The sequence below is a fragment of the Chamaea fasciata genome, unplaced genomic scaffold, assembly GCF_029207755.1.
Source record: "Chamaea fasciata isolate MVZ Bird 193981 ecotype frontalis unplaced genomic scaffold, bChaFas1.0.hap1 SCAF_1, whole genome shotgun sequence".
Taxonomy (NCBI): Eukaryota; Metazoa; Chordata; class Aves; order Passeriformes; family Sylviidae; genus Chamaea; species Chamaea fasciata.
The window spans coordinates 66,048,618-66,063,101 of record NW_027094086.1 but is presented as its reverse complement, the minus strand read 5'-3'; the positions used below and the strand labels follow the sequence as shown (position 1 = coordinate 66,063,101).

Genomic DNA, 14,484 nt, shown 5'->3' with positions numbered 1-14,484 from the left:
AACTCCAGCGCGCTGCTGAGAGCTGCATGCAGAATGAATAGTGCCAGAGGGATGCTGGGCACACGTGGAGCCGCCCTGCAGCTGGGTGTTCCCGGCCCCAGCTGACTGCGTGCCCTTGGCATTTGAGACACTTAGAGCAGGGCTGCAAATGCTCCTCCTCAGGGAAAGACCATGGCAGCCACAAAGAGAAGCATTTCCTGCCGCCCTCTCTCCACTGCTGAACAGCAGGGAAAGAAACTAAATCAAACCCAGGAACGTGAAAAGGCAGGAAGAGGGAGGAAAAGAAATTAAGTCTTTTGCACAACAAAGTTATATTGTTACACTATTAAACCGGCTCCTTCCTCCACAGAGCTACAGCAGATGTCTGAATTCAGATCAATTTCTATCGGCATCCGAAGACAGAAAAATGAGAGAAAAGTGGATGCTGCCCACTGGACTTTACACTTGCAGGGTGCTGCCCTTCCTAGCAATACAACCTACTTTGAAGAATACCACTGCTCTTCACTTTTTTGCTTAATTCAAAGAGATAACAGACTCATCATTCATCATCTCTCAAAGCAAAGCACTCATGGAAGCTTCATTATTCGGGAAGAATTTCTACTCAGTAAGTAGCTTGAATATAAAACCTCCACACTGAGAATAAGCATCTCTGCTGAATAGTGATCTTTATTGCAATACAATGATTGCACTGAACACTGGTGTGCTCAGACCTGCTCACAAGTTCTTGAGTTTGGTCTTTTTTACATAAATGTAAGCTCTTAATTTAAAATCATACCATTATCATAGATCCAGGAACCACTAACGAGGTATGAAAAAGATTTGTTTAAATGACACAAAGCAGCCTTGACCAGTTCTGGATGGAAACAAGGGAGAAGGAGGAAAAAGTTTCATAGGACTGCTTCTTTTCTCAGAAAATTTGGAAAATATTCACTTGAACAGTTAAAGCAGGTAACATTTGGACCTCATACCAACAAGTGAGATGTGATGCAGTTAGCCTGTTAATTATTTATCAAAATTAAAGTGAGAATTTGTTCAGAACCTGGGATAATTTTAAAGCTTAGCAAAGAAACCTGAAATTGTTTATCATCCAATACATAACCTACAAGACCTCACATAGTGAAATACACACAACAGGAAACTTTAAACTTAAAAATGGGAAGCAATATCCTTGTTTAGTCTCAGTTGAGGACAAAAAAGAAACAGGTGCTTTCCCTGTCAAGACTGCTACATTACAAAAATCCTCTCAAGCCTACATTTATTCTAGATACATATATATATATATATATATATATATACACATACATAACACACCAATACAAATAATACAATCAATTACTAGTGCTACGAAGAACTACTGAGAAAAGCATTATTTTCAAACAGTCACAAAAGAATGAATCCTCATAAATGATCGTAGAAAAGAACTGCTTTTCTAACTGTATATTTGATACCACTAAATTCACATAAAGTGAAGTTCTTCAAAAGAAAGAACCAACATTCTCCACGTATTTCTGTAGTTATTTGTAATATTTCACAAACATTAAACTGGTTCTTCTATTAGCATTTCCAGTCTCTTATCATACAAACTGTACCGCATGTATTAAGACCATGAAATACAGAAAAAATCCAATGTGTTTGTTAGCATACCTAAAGAAAAAAGGGAAGGGGAAAAAAAAGACAGCATTTGGTATTTGTTTGGATAAACTATCTGCGGTTCCATAACAACAAGGAAGGGAAACAATCTGAATCAGTACAGATCAAAACCAAACAGTCAACATAAATTAACTCTTAATATTTTTCATGCTTCATAGCCAGAGTCTGAGTCTGTAGCTTCAATAAATATTTCAAAATAATCTCATCACAATATAGCTAATGGTCCAGGACACATTTAAATTGATGCACAGAAATAAATGGAAATAGTAAGTCAAATGAAGAGCAGATGGTCACTCCAAACACTTCATTACCCTCCAACCCTTTTATTTCTAATGTAGAAAAAATAAAAGAACATTTACCATAGTCTACATTGTACTAAACAAGTAATAAACTCCCTCTCTTTCTCAAGTATTTAAAATACTAACCCAGAAACACCGTACATACTGCTAGCAGCTGTTGAGTTCATCCTTCTAGCAAAAAAAGAAATTATTTGTACTTATCCTTATCCTTCTATTTACTTTGCAAAGAGCCTACAAATTCAATGATGTGTTTGCTCTCCCTTCTTCACTCCACCTCCTGTCCACATCATTTGAGTTTTCCGGTCCATTTTTATTGTCTCATGTGAAACCATACGTTTTTAAAGTACAGAGGTTTAACCTTGGAATTAATTATTTCACCGACAGCTCCCAGTGTTTCCCTCATGTCGGCTCTACAGATATTCACAACAAGCTCTCCTCCACCTGCACCATTTGTGCCCTGGTAGACAGGGCACCTAGGCGGGTCAAGCTGGCTGAATGAGCTGCCCAGCCAGTCACAGACTCATGGCCACAGCTGGAAAATTTAATTTTCCTGGGGGAGGAGCAGGACTGAGGAGCATTTCAAATTTCTGACAACTGTGGAAAACGACAGAAATTTTCTAAACTAACAGAAGGGAATAGGACAGAGAACTATGCTCAAGCCCCAAACTAGAAGGAAGCAGACCTCTAAAGCTCTTTAAAGTGCCTCCCAGAAGTGATCCCTCACAGCTTGTGTAGCTAGCTGCTCCTAGGAGGAAAATAAAACTACTTTTACAGACTGGGAAAACAAAGTCAAGTAAAGGAAAACCCACAAAACTAAAAGAAACCTGCTCTTATTAAAAAGAAAATTTAATAGGTATCGTGCTATTAATACAGACAATATCCATACAGAAAAAGTACAGATAACTGCACAAGGAGGAGACTGCAAATGAAAAAGGAGAGTTGAAATGGTTGGGAATTTAACAACAGAAGCCCTGAATTGCAAAATGGACTTATACTTGAAGAAGGTGAGACACTAAACAAAGCCAGCCTCTCAGAGAAAGTTACATAAAAAAGGTATTTGCAGAGGAAATACAAATAGGAGCACAAGGAAGTGCATGAAGACCAAGCATGTGCAGAGAAGCAGGAGTAGAGATAGCTGTCCCCTTTCTGTTTCAGAAAAGAAACAGATGAACAATACATCCCTTACTTTCTATATAGTTTTATATATATAGTCTCTTCGCCTTTTTCCTTCCTGTACCATCTTCTGCAATCCAAACAAAACTAGTCCTCTGCTTGCTCTTACACATGTACGGCACTTCCAAAGTCTCTCTGCTCCTATTTCTCGCCTCACAGGAACTTTTTACACGGCCAGATGTTCTTTTTCCTCTTCAGGACTCCTACTAAGAGCCTGAAGCTACAGGCTTGCCACTCAGCACTACAGGCTAGAACAGAACCACTGGAATAAAACCACAGAACATATTATATGTACACTGCTAACAAAAAAGTTCCTTTACTGTCAAACTGTTCCATAAGCTTCCTTCTTATAGACCCTGTCCCCTCAAATTCACGGTGGTCTTCAAAGTTTCCCCAAGGTTTGCTATTGGACAGGTAAGCCCAGTGCAAACACCTGCTATGAAATGCATTTTGGTGCTAATAAACGAGAGCCGCACTGACATTTCACACGGTCACTCTCCTAAGCATAGCTGTCTTCCAGTCCGCTGCAGAAAGGCTTCTGAAGGAATGCATACAACAACCTTATCTTCACCCCATCTCTCCAAACACATAAGCTCTCCATCAGAGAATCAGTACCAGGTGCTCTGCTCTTGCTTTTGCATTACACTGCTCTCATTATCAGCTTTCTCCCCCTCCCTGGTTGTCAACTCTTTGCAGCAGCACTCCTGTCATCCTGTCTATCTGTATTACACTGAAAAATTGTACTGGTTTTCATTAATAACTAATGGAACTCACAAGCAGAATTTCTCTTACCTATGCGAAAACAAAACGCTGCTTTTGTCTCCTTTTTCTACTAGGTACTCCCTTTTCTACAATGTTTCTTTTATCTGCTGTAGATTTACTGGGGCAAGCACATCAAGGGCCAAAATTTCCTCTTCTCTCTCAAGAGCCTGACATCGTGCATTTCTGAAGCATGGCTGCAGCCACGTATGCACACCCCATCTCATTTCTCTCTCTCTGGGGCTGTGCATGTTCCTGATTCTGTATGTGACTGTACTGTGAATGCCTTTCACACACCTTCAGTACACGCTGCAGCAATGCATCAAGGCATCTGGAGCAGGGATAACATAATTAAAGGTTATTACCTGCAGACAACACATTGAGTTCTAGCTGCAGCTGCTTAATCAGAGCTGTAAGGTACTCAAAAGGCATTTCAACGTGAACTGGAGAAGCAATAATATCCAGCCTTTTCCACCAACAGAGTCTGATCAGTTTATGAAGGAAATCACTAGTGCTGGTGCTCACAGGAGCTCATGAACATGAGAGGCCTTTCCCTTGCCAGTGTTGTGAAGATGCTTTTAGCATTTTTCAGCAAGTACTCTAATTTTATATTGTTCAAATGTAACTTCTGCATAAAGAAGGCATATTACCAATTTTATAAGTGATAAAAGCTTTAAAGAATTTATTAAAAATCCCATTACCTGTGTGATGTAATATATCTGTTGGAGGGGGGTGAATGTGTGTGTGTAACTCCTTAGTTAGGAAACTCCAGAGCATGACCTGAATCCAAGTGTCTACATGCATATTAGTGCATTTCTCTAGAGTTAATATTCATGAAACATTATTTGGAAGTCATGTGTGATATGAAAGAAAGAAAGAAAAAATGAGTTGCACTTCCCTCCTGATATTTATAACTATATCAAGTCAAACACACTAATCAATAAAACTGAGATGGCTGCTCAAGAGTTAATGTTACACTTACATTTGATGTAAGCATAGAGGCCATGCAGCAATTTTTGCTCTGTTCATGTTACCCCAATAAGAAAAGAACACAACACATAGAAGATCAGAGATTAGAAAACAGTATTGAAGAACATTTACTATTCCTATCCTGAAGTGTTTCCATAGCAGCCAAAACAATTATTAAAACAGATACACCAAAAAAGAAGGCAAAGAAATAAAGCAAAAGCCATTCATCTGTGAAAATAATTCACAGATTTGAAGCATTATATTTGAGTTCTTGATTAATTTAATCCTTAAACATTACATACTTTCTAATACATCACACAAGTCTTTATAATGGTGTTCGCAGCAGCAGAGGAATTTATCAGAGCAAGAAGATTTTTAGAAAGAAGTATTTATAACAGACAACATGTTGACTGCTGTGGATTCACATCACAGAAAATGTAAGGTATCTTAGATCTGCTTTGCAGGATGAGGATTTTCATAGTGGAGGAAGCTTATCGTTTGCTTCTCTTTTTATCCCACTTAAGACTACAGAAAGCCAAGAACACTCTACAAATGTTCATTCTCCTCCTGCCCTCCCACAATTTATCAGAAAATACCGTTTCCAACAGCAGTAAGTGATATTAATTTCTGCTACTCTGGACAGTCCCACTGAATAGCCATCTTTCATACCTGCCCTTTAAGCTTTCATAAGATGCACCTAATTAAAAATCAAAGGCTCAGTTTTTAGAAATGTCAGCATTCATACCTTAGAGTTAAGAAAAATTTGCCTTTTTGGCTTTAGCTGAGAGCCATCTATGTATTAACTAGCAGGCACAATCACTGCTGCCTAAATGTCAATGCGCTCTCCTTGCACTCCTTCTGTAAGAACACAGCATCACCTGCAACCAGTTTTTCTTTCATTAAAGTCAGGAGTCCTCCAGAAAAACAGAGGCAGGATTGTTTTGGCAACAGTGAGCAAGTGGCCTTCCATCTACCTACAACCAAGCTGCAAACTCTGACCAGGTCATAGCCTCCTGTGTACGTGAGAGTGCAACACAAAAGATACTACACAGGTTCCCAGTGGTTAAAAGAAATACACATAGAGCTATGTGTGAGGGAGGAGGGATTGTTTCTAATGGAAGTGTTTTTCTCCTTGCATCAATTTTCATCACTGGATTTCAGATGTGCAGACACGTGGTGTCAGGTCAAGAAGAAGTAATGACACCATTTATGTTCCCCTTCCCATGGGAAATCACCCCACAGCAACAGAACTGGTCAACTGCCACTCACTCCTGTATAACAGATCCAACCTTAATAGCATTTCACATTCAATACAGGGCCCTGAGGAACTCGTGGGTTTAAAAAGCCATCCAGTGCATTATTCTGTTTAGAAAGAATACTTTTAAAGTACGTGATTCTTGCCTTAAGAATGAAGAAAAAAAAGCCAGCATCATTAAACAATCCTTGAAATTTCATGCGAGAAGCTGAGTATAGAAACCATTATCCAGGGGTATCTGCAGTGCTCAGAATAATCTTATGTTGACATTTGTGTGGGGGCAGCTGGGTATGAAACAAGTTTGTGAAAGCCAGAGAACACCTACAAATGAAAGAGTACACAGCATGCAGAAGGGCAGGCTAGCAGATGGGGTAGTCCAAGGGCAGAGCACATACAGTAAAAAGAATAAAGTGCAAATGCCCCAGTAGAAAGAGGGTGTGGAAGCACAGATAAAGAAGAAAGAGAATTCTAGTTCCCTACTGCTATACAGCCTTGAGAAGAAGGAGCTAAGGAAGAACTTGGAGATCAGGGTAGTTCTCTGCTTCTGTTACCACCATAAACTGACAAGAGTTTACAAGACATGTACTTTCTGATACAGACACAATCACACAAATTGTAACACTAACCACAAAGACAGTTATCAACTTACTAATGTAGGATTTATTTTTCCAACAGCCCTCACCTATAAGAAAGCACTGTGGCAGAACATGATACGCTTAACTTGGGCAAAAGTTTCAGGGTTTCAGTTTTATTGGAATATTAAAAAATGAAACAATAACTTACAAAAAAAAACAAACCCTGAACCTTTTTTTCTGTGTATATTGCTAGTTTTCCTCCAGTCATGTCTTTTCTGTGATTCCTCCACACAAGCAAAGAGACCCCGTAGTCTTTGAAATCCAATAAACCTTTCAATTACTTCCAAACAAAGTCTTAGAGATAGCCTAAAAAGTTGTAGTTGCAAGAGTATTGTCTTCTAATATCAACACGTTTCTTTTTCAGCTACAAAGGCAAGAGGGGTGCAATGTCAGCATGAAGAACACATTTTAGAGATGCCAGTATCTCCTGAAATAAGTGCTTGCAAACACAATCAGCAGCACAGTGAAATCCTCTGCAATCATCTCTGTACTTGACTTCATGAGTAAGCTGCTCATTGGTGATGAAGCCCACACTCCCTCCTTTTGATAAAATTTGAGCTGAAATGAAAGAAAGCACCATACACTTTTTTAAGAAATGCTACTCAATTCATTCAGCTTAACCAGTCCCGTACCTCAACATCTGAGTATTAAAGCATATTCTGTTTCACGCCCTATTCCCATAAAATCTAGACCTGCAAAGCTCAGAGAAACTTTACTGATCAACTTCTATAAATGGTGCAATGCCTCTCAATTTTTCTAACTCTCAGTGTGGGCGTTACTTTCTCTGAAAGAAAGGAAAAAAAAAAAAAAAACCATGAGGAACAGATATGTAATTCAACAGAACAGTTTTTAATCCTCAAAACACTGACAGGAATTACATGCTCCAAAGTCCTCCATCAGTCTAGGGATTTACATGAAAAGAAAAAAAAACAAATTCAACTTCTTACTCAGTCTTTGGACAGCTGAGCTACAACCACCACATGTGCAGCTCATGTTCAGAGAGCCCTGGCAAGTCTAAGCTTAATCTGGAGGTCAGTTCAAGCAAGAATGCTCCACAGCTTCTCTACTGGGCCAAGCAGATATGTCCATGTTTTCAGCACTCAAGGACTAAGAGTGTCATTACCTCACTTTCCGATCCTACAAATCCTCAGACCATCTTAAACAGGCTCTACAGCAAAATCTGACCTTTGATAAATCAGAGTATAACTTTAAACAAAATATTCACCAAGCTTATTGACATAGACCTCTGTAAGTAAACCCTTAGCACACTGATAACAATCATCAAGTCTACTTTATAAAAGATTTGTGCTGAGATGCTAGGAGGAGCGCAGCAAGTTGTGAGGGAGACGTGAGGAGAGGAAATCTATTAGCATTTCAAATATCTGGAAATGTGCGATGTAGTCTGTAGGCAAGGGAGGCCTGAAAATGCTGCAGCAAGTATCTCTAGGTGGCTCCGTTCACATACTTCTGTATTCACTTGTAAGAGTCTTACTCAATCTCTTCTGTTTCTTTTAAGCAGAAACAATAGGGTTGCCAAATTCCCTGTTTTAGTGAAATGATGCCAATACATACAAATGAAAGTTAATATGAAAGGCACCTAACAAGAGTCTACTCTGAAAAAAACCTCTCTTTTATACTGCTGGAGATTAAAGCAGTACACAATTTCTCAGGTTGTTACATTTCCTGTTACTAAGTTCTCCCACCTGTTTTTGGAGACCAAGCTTAATGGCTGGTGACTGTTTAGGTTGAAATGTAAAGAAGATTAAGTGTTCTTCAAACATGATAAGCTTCCATACTATTTCATGGGAAACTTGAGTTTCAAGAGGGAAGTAAAAGGTCAGCAAAAAAGGATGGGCAGTGAGTATTTCGCAGCTGTGAGGAATGAAAAAAAAAAAACAAAACTGCAAATTACGGATACACACCATGCAGCTGCCTTTGCGAGAGATAAAAGGACACACAACGGGCTTCGGGGACGCTGAAACACCTACAAATGCGGCCCAACCTCAGTGAGCAGGCACAAACAACACACGCACAGCCCCGCAGGCCAGCACCGTCCCTTCCTCATTCCTCCTGCACAGCGGCGGGAGGGGAGAAAGTTCAGCGCCGGCACCGCACCCGCGGCCCGGGTCGGGCTGCACCCCCGGAGCCGCCCGGGCTCACCCCGACCCCGGCCCCGCACCCGGCCGCCACGGGACGGGGAGAGTGCCTCGGGCATCCCGGAGGGCCCTTCCGCCCGCCCCGGCAGCGGGGGCGGTGGGAAACAAGAACTAAGAAGAAGGAGGCGGCGACCCCCGGAGACCCCGAGCGGCGGGGGCAGCGCGGCCGCGCCTCGCTCTCCCCGCGGCGCCACAGGTGCTGCGGGGCCGGGGGCTGCCAGCCGCGGGGCAGCGAGGCCAAAGGCACCGCTGCTTCGCAGAGGCTCCATTCTCCCCCGCCTGGCACACCGCGATGCCCCCCATAGCCGGCGGTGCCGTCGGGCGGGCTCAGCGGGCAGTCCCCCCGCACCAGCCGGGGAAAGGCACAGGTAGCGCCCGCACCGCGGGTCGGCCCCTCCCGGCGGGAGAGGCGCCGCGGAAGGCAGCACTGCAAGGGGCTGTTTTCTGCTGCGCAGGGGAGGAGGAGAGCGGGTGCCCACCTCCCCGCAGGCTCCGGGGAGAGGGAAGAAGGGCGCAGACGGCTCCAGCCGGCAGGACGGGGGCGGGCGGCGGTCATGGCGGGGAGGCGCGCCGCGCACCTGGCAGCAGGTGCATGCAGGCGGGGACGGCGGCGAGGGCGCCCGCGGAGGGAAGGACGAAACTAGCGAGGCTCTCCCGGCGAACGGCGCCTGTTGTGCAGCCGGGGGGGGGCACTCGCAGGTGCCCGTCGCCAGGGAGTGGGGGACGATGCGGAGGAGGGGAGAGGGTAGCTGCAGGCGCCGTTTTGCAGGCGGCGGAGATAAGCGCACGCTACTCACCGGCAGCTCCACGTTGACTTCGGTCCCGTCCAGGAGAAGGACGCGGCACTGCAGCACCGGCTTGCTGCCGCCGGCCGCCGGGATGTGGACGGGCGCTCCGGCGCTGTGCACGACCCCTCCGGGGAGCGGCGAGGAGGGGAAGCCTCCCGAGCCGACGGCGGCGGCGGTCGCTCCTCGCAGCCCCCCGTCCCGCTCGTCCCCCTCGCCGCCGAGCCCACCTCGCCCGGCTCCTCGCCCGTAGCGCTGCATCGACCGCCGGCCAAAGGTCCTGCGCAGGAACCGCAGCATCCTGGGGGCGCCCTGCCCGGCCGCTCACACCCCCGAGCCCGCAGCTCCGCGCCCGGCCCCGCGGCGCCTCCCAGAGCAACGCAGCAGCGCCGCCCGCCGGGAGCCAGCCCGCGCCGGGCGCCGGCCGCGCCGCCCCGCCGCCCGCTCCGCCCTCTGCAGCGCCGCCCGGCAGCGGCACGGCGGGGCGGGGCGGGACGCGGCCCCTCCCGCCGCCGCGCACCGGGCTGTGCGAGCGGCGCGGCGGGCAGGGGGAGCTGCTGAGGCGGGCGGCGCGTCGCCACCTGCGGGGGAGGTCGGGGCGAGCGTGCCGAGCCCCCCTGCTCCTCTCCTGCAGAAACTGCCCCGGCTCGGCGGGCGCTGGGACGGTGTCTGCGCGACGGCAGCCCCTCGCCACCGCCCGCGTGCCGGGGAGGGGAGAGAAGCGGCGGGGGCGCGGAGCCTCTTTCCCCGGCCGGGCGGCCCCTGCTTCGCGCCGAGCTCTCCGCGCTGCCCCCGCCCCGTGTCCCTCCCGCGTCCGTCTGCCGCTTCCGCCCCTTCGGACGGGCGGGAGAGGGACGGGGGACGTTATTTGGAAATAAAAAAAAGACAAGGGGGGGGGAATGGAGAACTGGGCGCAGGCAGACGGACGGGTCTCGCCTGTGGTGGAGGTGGCCGAAGCGGCGGATCCCGCCGGGAGGAGGAGGAGGAGGAGGAGGAGGAGGAGGGCACCGCACCGCCTCTCCCGCCGCCGCCTACATCCCCGTGCACAGACACGTCTGCCCGGTGCGTGGGAATGCCCCCGCATTTGCCTTTGCGATCAGCGCGGTCTGGTGGTTTAAGGAAACCGCTGTGAGAACTTGGCCACGTGGAAAAACCAGACCCTCCCCACCGTCCTGGTGTTTTAATCTCTTTAGCTTCTATAGCTGTGAGGAAGGGCTACGGGTTTGTTTATCTGTCACGGCAAATGCATAGGTACAAATGCTGTCAGGGTCGCTCTGCCAAAAAGTTAAATATTTATGTATTCTGGCTCGGGTGGGAGCGTTTTTGCTGGATTGCTACGTATAAAATATTGGACTTAAGAATCATGTCTTGCAGAAACAATCAGTGAGGCTAATTCTGTCCCCCTATGGTCAGATGTGATCTGAAGAGCTTTGAACTGTAATAATTTGCTGCTTCTAAAGTGTGGGTTTGGGAATTTTTTTTCTGCTGCGAATTTATTTCTCTTAACCTCACTTCCAGGCCCGTTTACACAAGCATTGTCCTATTTGGTATTCAGAAAGCCTGCCAAAATGTCTCAGCTTGTCATTTTTTTATTGAGACTTGATAGTATTAGGTAACCGCCTGCTGCTTCTGCATCCTTTTCCATGTTCCTTCAATGCCCTGGATCAGGTCTTGAAGTGTCTCATCAGCCAAGACCGTCACTAAATCTGCATGATCTTTGGCAGAGATCTACCCGCAGCCCTTCTGCACTTTGTGGCTGCATGAAAGAGCTTTTATAGAAACAGAGTGGAAAGGTGCTAATCTCTGCCTGCTAATGTTCACAATCAAAAGTAGACACTTATTACAGATTATGGGGGTTTCTTCCAGGTTTTTTGGGTTTGTTTTTTTTTTTTGGGGGGGGGGGGGGGTTTCCCTTGAATTAGGAGCAGATTTTCAATTTTCTTTCAGATCCTGAACGGTGCAGTATACCTTGGGGTTCTTTCGCTGCTTTGAACAGTGTGATGATATCTCAGTCCTATCAAGCTCATTTGCATACCACAAGCAGCACAAATTATCTTAAGTGTTGGAAATTCACCAGAAATACTCCTTTCTCTTGAGGGAGCTACAGCAATTCTGGGGCAAAGGAGAGTGGGATGGAAGAGAGGTCTTGCATCACTTGGGACTGGACTGGGAAAAAACTGAGCAAATCTTTTGCCATGCTAAAAATCTTTTTTACTCTGAAGCTGTGAGACTTCAGCCCTTTGTTTCTTTCAACTTCTGTCATGGAAACAGAAGCCTGGTATTTTAAAATGCATAAATGTGGGCTTGTTTGACTTACATTAGTAGCACACCTGATACAGGCCAGTGGCCATACACCAGAGGCAGTCCTGCATGTACAGAACTGCCACAGAGATGCTGAGGTCCCATTAAGGCTCATGTTAAGAAATACAAGGCAATGCTCACAGTAAAGGATCTTTTAGAAGGAGCTGCTGGTGGGAGGAAATAAAGCTGGTTCCTTAGTACCCAGCCTCTCTTGGAGTAAAACAATTCCACCGTTATTTTGTCTCATGTTACCAGCAGAGCTATCTTTAGCTGTGAAACAAAAACCTTGAGCAACAGTGGTACTGAGGATGCCTTGAGAAGTATTTAAACTAGCATTTATGTTCAGATTTTTGATATATGTTTCACCCATCTACGTCCTCTCTCCATTTTCAGATGGACAGGCCCTGGGGGGGGTTGATTTGCTGGTACCTGTCCTGCAGTCCCTCCTCAGAGTGCCTGCTACTTGCTTGCTTTCCAATGAGAGACACAAGCTGAAACTGCCATGGTCCTCATCTGTGCTGTAGTTAAGGGCATTTTCTTTAAATCTTTATCAAAATAGCCTTCCACTGCAACATTGACCTCCCAAGGAGTACTCCAGTCTCCGCTGGAAGCCATGATTTGATTACTGCCATGATTTGATTAGGAAAGGTGGTGACCTAGGCAAACCAGTTTTCCTAACCCATATTGAAGTTCTGGTGGCAATCCGTGCAAGTAACCAGTCTTACCCATGACTTTGCCATGGTGCTGAGCAGTATGTGAATGGGCATTTACCAAAATCCTTCCTGACACTGGTAAAGCAGCAGCAAGATGGGGAATCTCTAAACATTGGAGCCCCTGTTGCTGCTTGTCGCTGAATAATTACATAAAAGTTTGATAGGCACTTTATTCTCGCTCTTTCCTTCAGCATTTTGGTTTTGTTCAAATCTTTTCTGGAAGCTTTTGGAAAGCTTGGAAATGGAGGCAACCACGTCATAGGGATGGGGGAGCAAAGCCATTGACAGTTCTGTGAAGAGACTTCTCTTGCACAGGGCATGCATGTGCTGCCTGGACATCAGAGACCTCTTTCTTGTTTTGCTTTCTGTCACTGCAATTACATTTATGGATTTTTCCTGGCCTGCCAGACTTTCACTCTATGCAAAGGAGTGTTCTAAATTTAATTTACATGCAGCTAGAGTTTCTTTTTCTGCATTTTTGAAGAAATGTTGTCTTTACTGAGTAACTTAAACAGGCTTATATTTTGCAAGATTCTGCCAGGGTATGTTTTGTTACAGTCATTACTTGGAGGAAACTCACATAAACAGATTCAAAGAGCAAGTATCAGTGCAAACCAAATGTCTATGTTAATGAAACTGGGCAGAAAAAGAAACTTGAGAAGTTGTGACATAAATTCACTCAAGCATTTGGATATTAATTTTCTGGGGCTTTTTTTTTTCCTAAGCACATAAATGAAATTAAATTTTTATATTAAAATTTTTATTAAAGGAGATACTTTTCAACATTAGCACTCATTCCATTACAGCATTCGTGCAGCAGCTGGCAGTTCTATTTGTTTATTTTCCACAAAAGCATGTTGCTTATATGAGCAGGTCTAATGTTACCGGTTTTCAGGATTTTTATATACCCAGATACCGATTTAGAATAAAATACAAAGGTAATTCTGAGTTATGTGGCTAAGGATAATTTGCATTTCTAGTCCATCTCTCAGCTAGAGAGATCCCAAAGCACTTCCATTTAAAAAAAGGAAAACTATATGTAGAACTATTTAACCAACACTGAAAGGCAGCAGCTGTTTAACAGCAGAGAAAAATACTAAGAAAAATACTAATACTAAAAATACTAAGAACCTCTCTCATACAGTTGCAATGGAAGTATGTGTTTGAATAGGCCGAAAGTTACTCAAACCATAGGGCCATGATGCTGGAGCTGGTGGATGAATTCCTGCAAAAGGTACCACATGATCATAGGTAGTCAGGATTTTCCTTTGTCATGTTCTGCTCCAAGTGTTTCAAAAGTCCTCCATTAAGAAAAAAAATTAATACTTCTCCACTTAGAATATCAGTGTTTTAGTAGGCATGAATTTTGGCAGCTATTGCTGTTCATGTTAATCCATATATACAGAAAAAAAAAATCCCTTTTTTATCAGAATAAAGAAAATAGTACCTCACTGAAGAATAAATTTGTCCACTCAAAGAGCTGTTCTTGTATAGCCAGAGAGGTTTGTTCATAAACATGTAAGAACAAAAACCTTTCCATTAGAAAACCTACAGAAAGAAAATGTTTCTTGGTGAGTGAACACTTTACAATGACTCCCATCCATCTAGTAACCACGTTTAATATGACTTGATCGTATGTTCTTATCTTTAGTGAGAATTTTATCAGGTTTGTACTGACTTCAATGCATAGAAATAATATTGAATATTATTTATATTCAAAATTATGATTAGGTTTACAGCATTAATGAAAAAGTTGTTATGCTTTGTTAAATTGCAAAGATAACAGATG

The 14,484-nt window shown here is 44.5% G+C and overlaps 1 protein-coding gene across 2 annotated transcripts in view; it reads right to left on the bottom strand.

Annotated features, from left to right (window-relative positions):
* Nucleotides 1–10,000, bottom strand: part of EPB41L4B (erythrocyte membrane protein band 4.1 like 4B) — a 165,949-nt gene extending 155,949 nt beyond the window's left edge. For both annotated transcript variants that reach the window (XM_066185305.1, XM_066185315.1), the window contains exon 1: nucleotides 9,694–10,000. In XM_066185305.1, the coding sequence (XP_066041402.1) occupies nucleotides 9,694–9,981 (288 nt within the window). In that variant the 5' untranslated portion in view covers nucleotides 9,982–10,000. The remainder of the gene's footprint in view (nucleotides 1–9,693) is intronic.
* Between the last annotated feature and the right edge of the window lie 4,484 nt (nucleotides 10,001–14,484).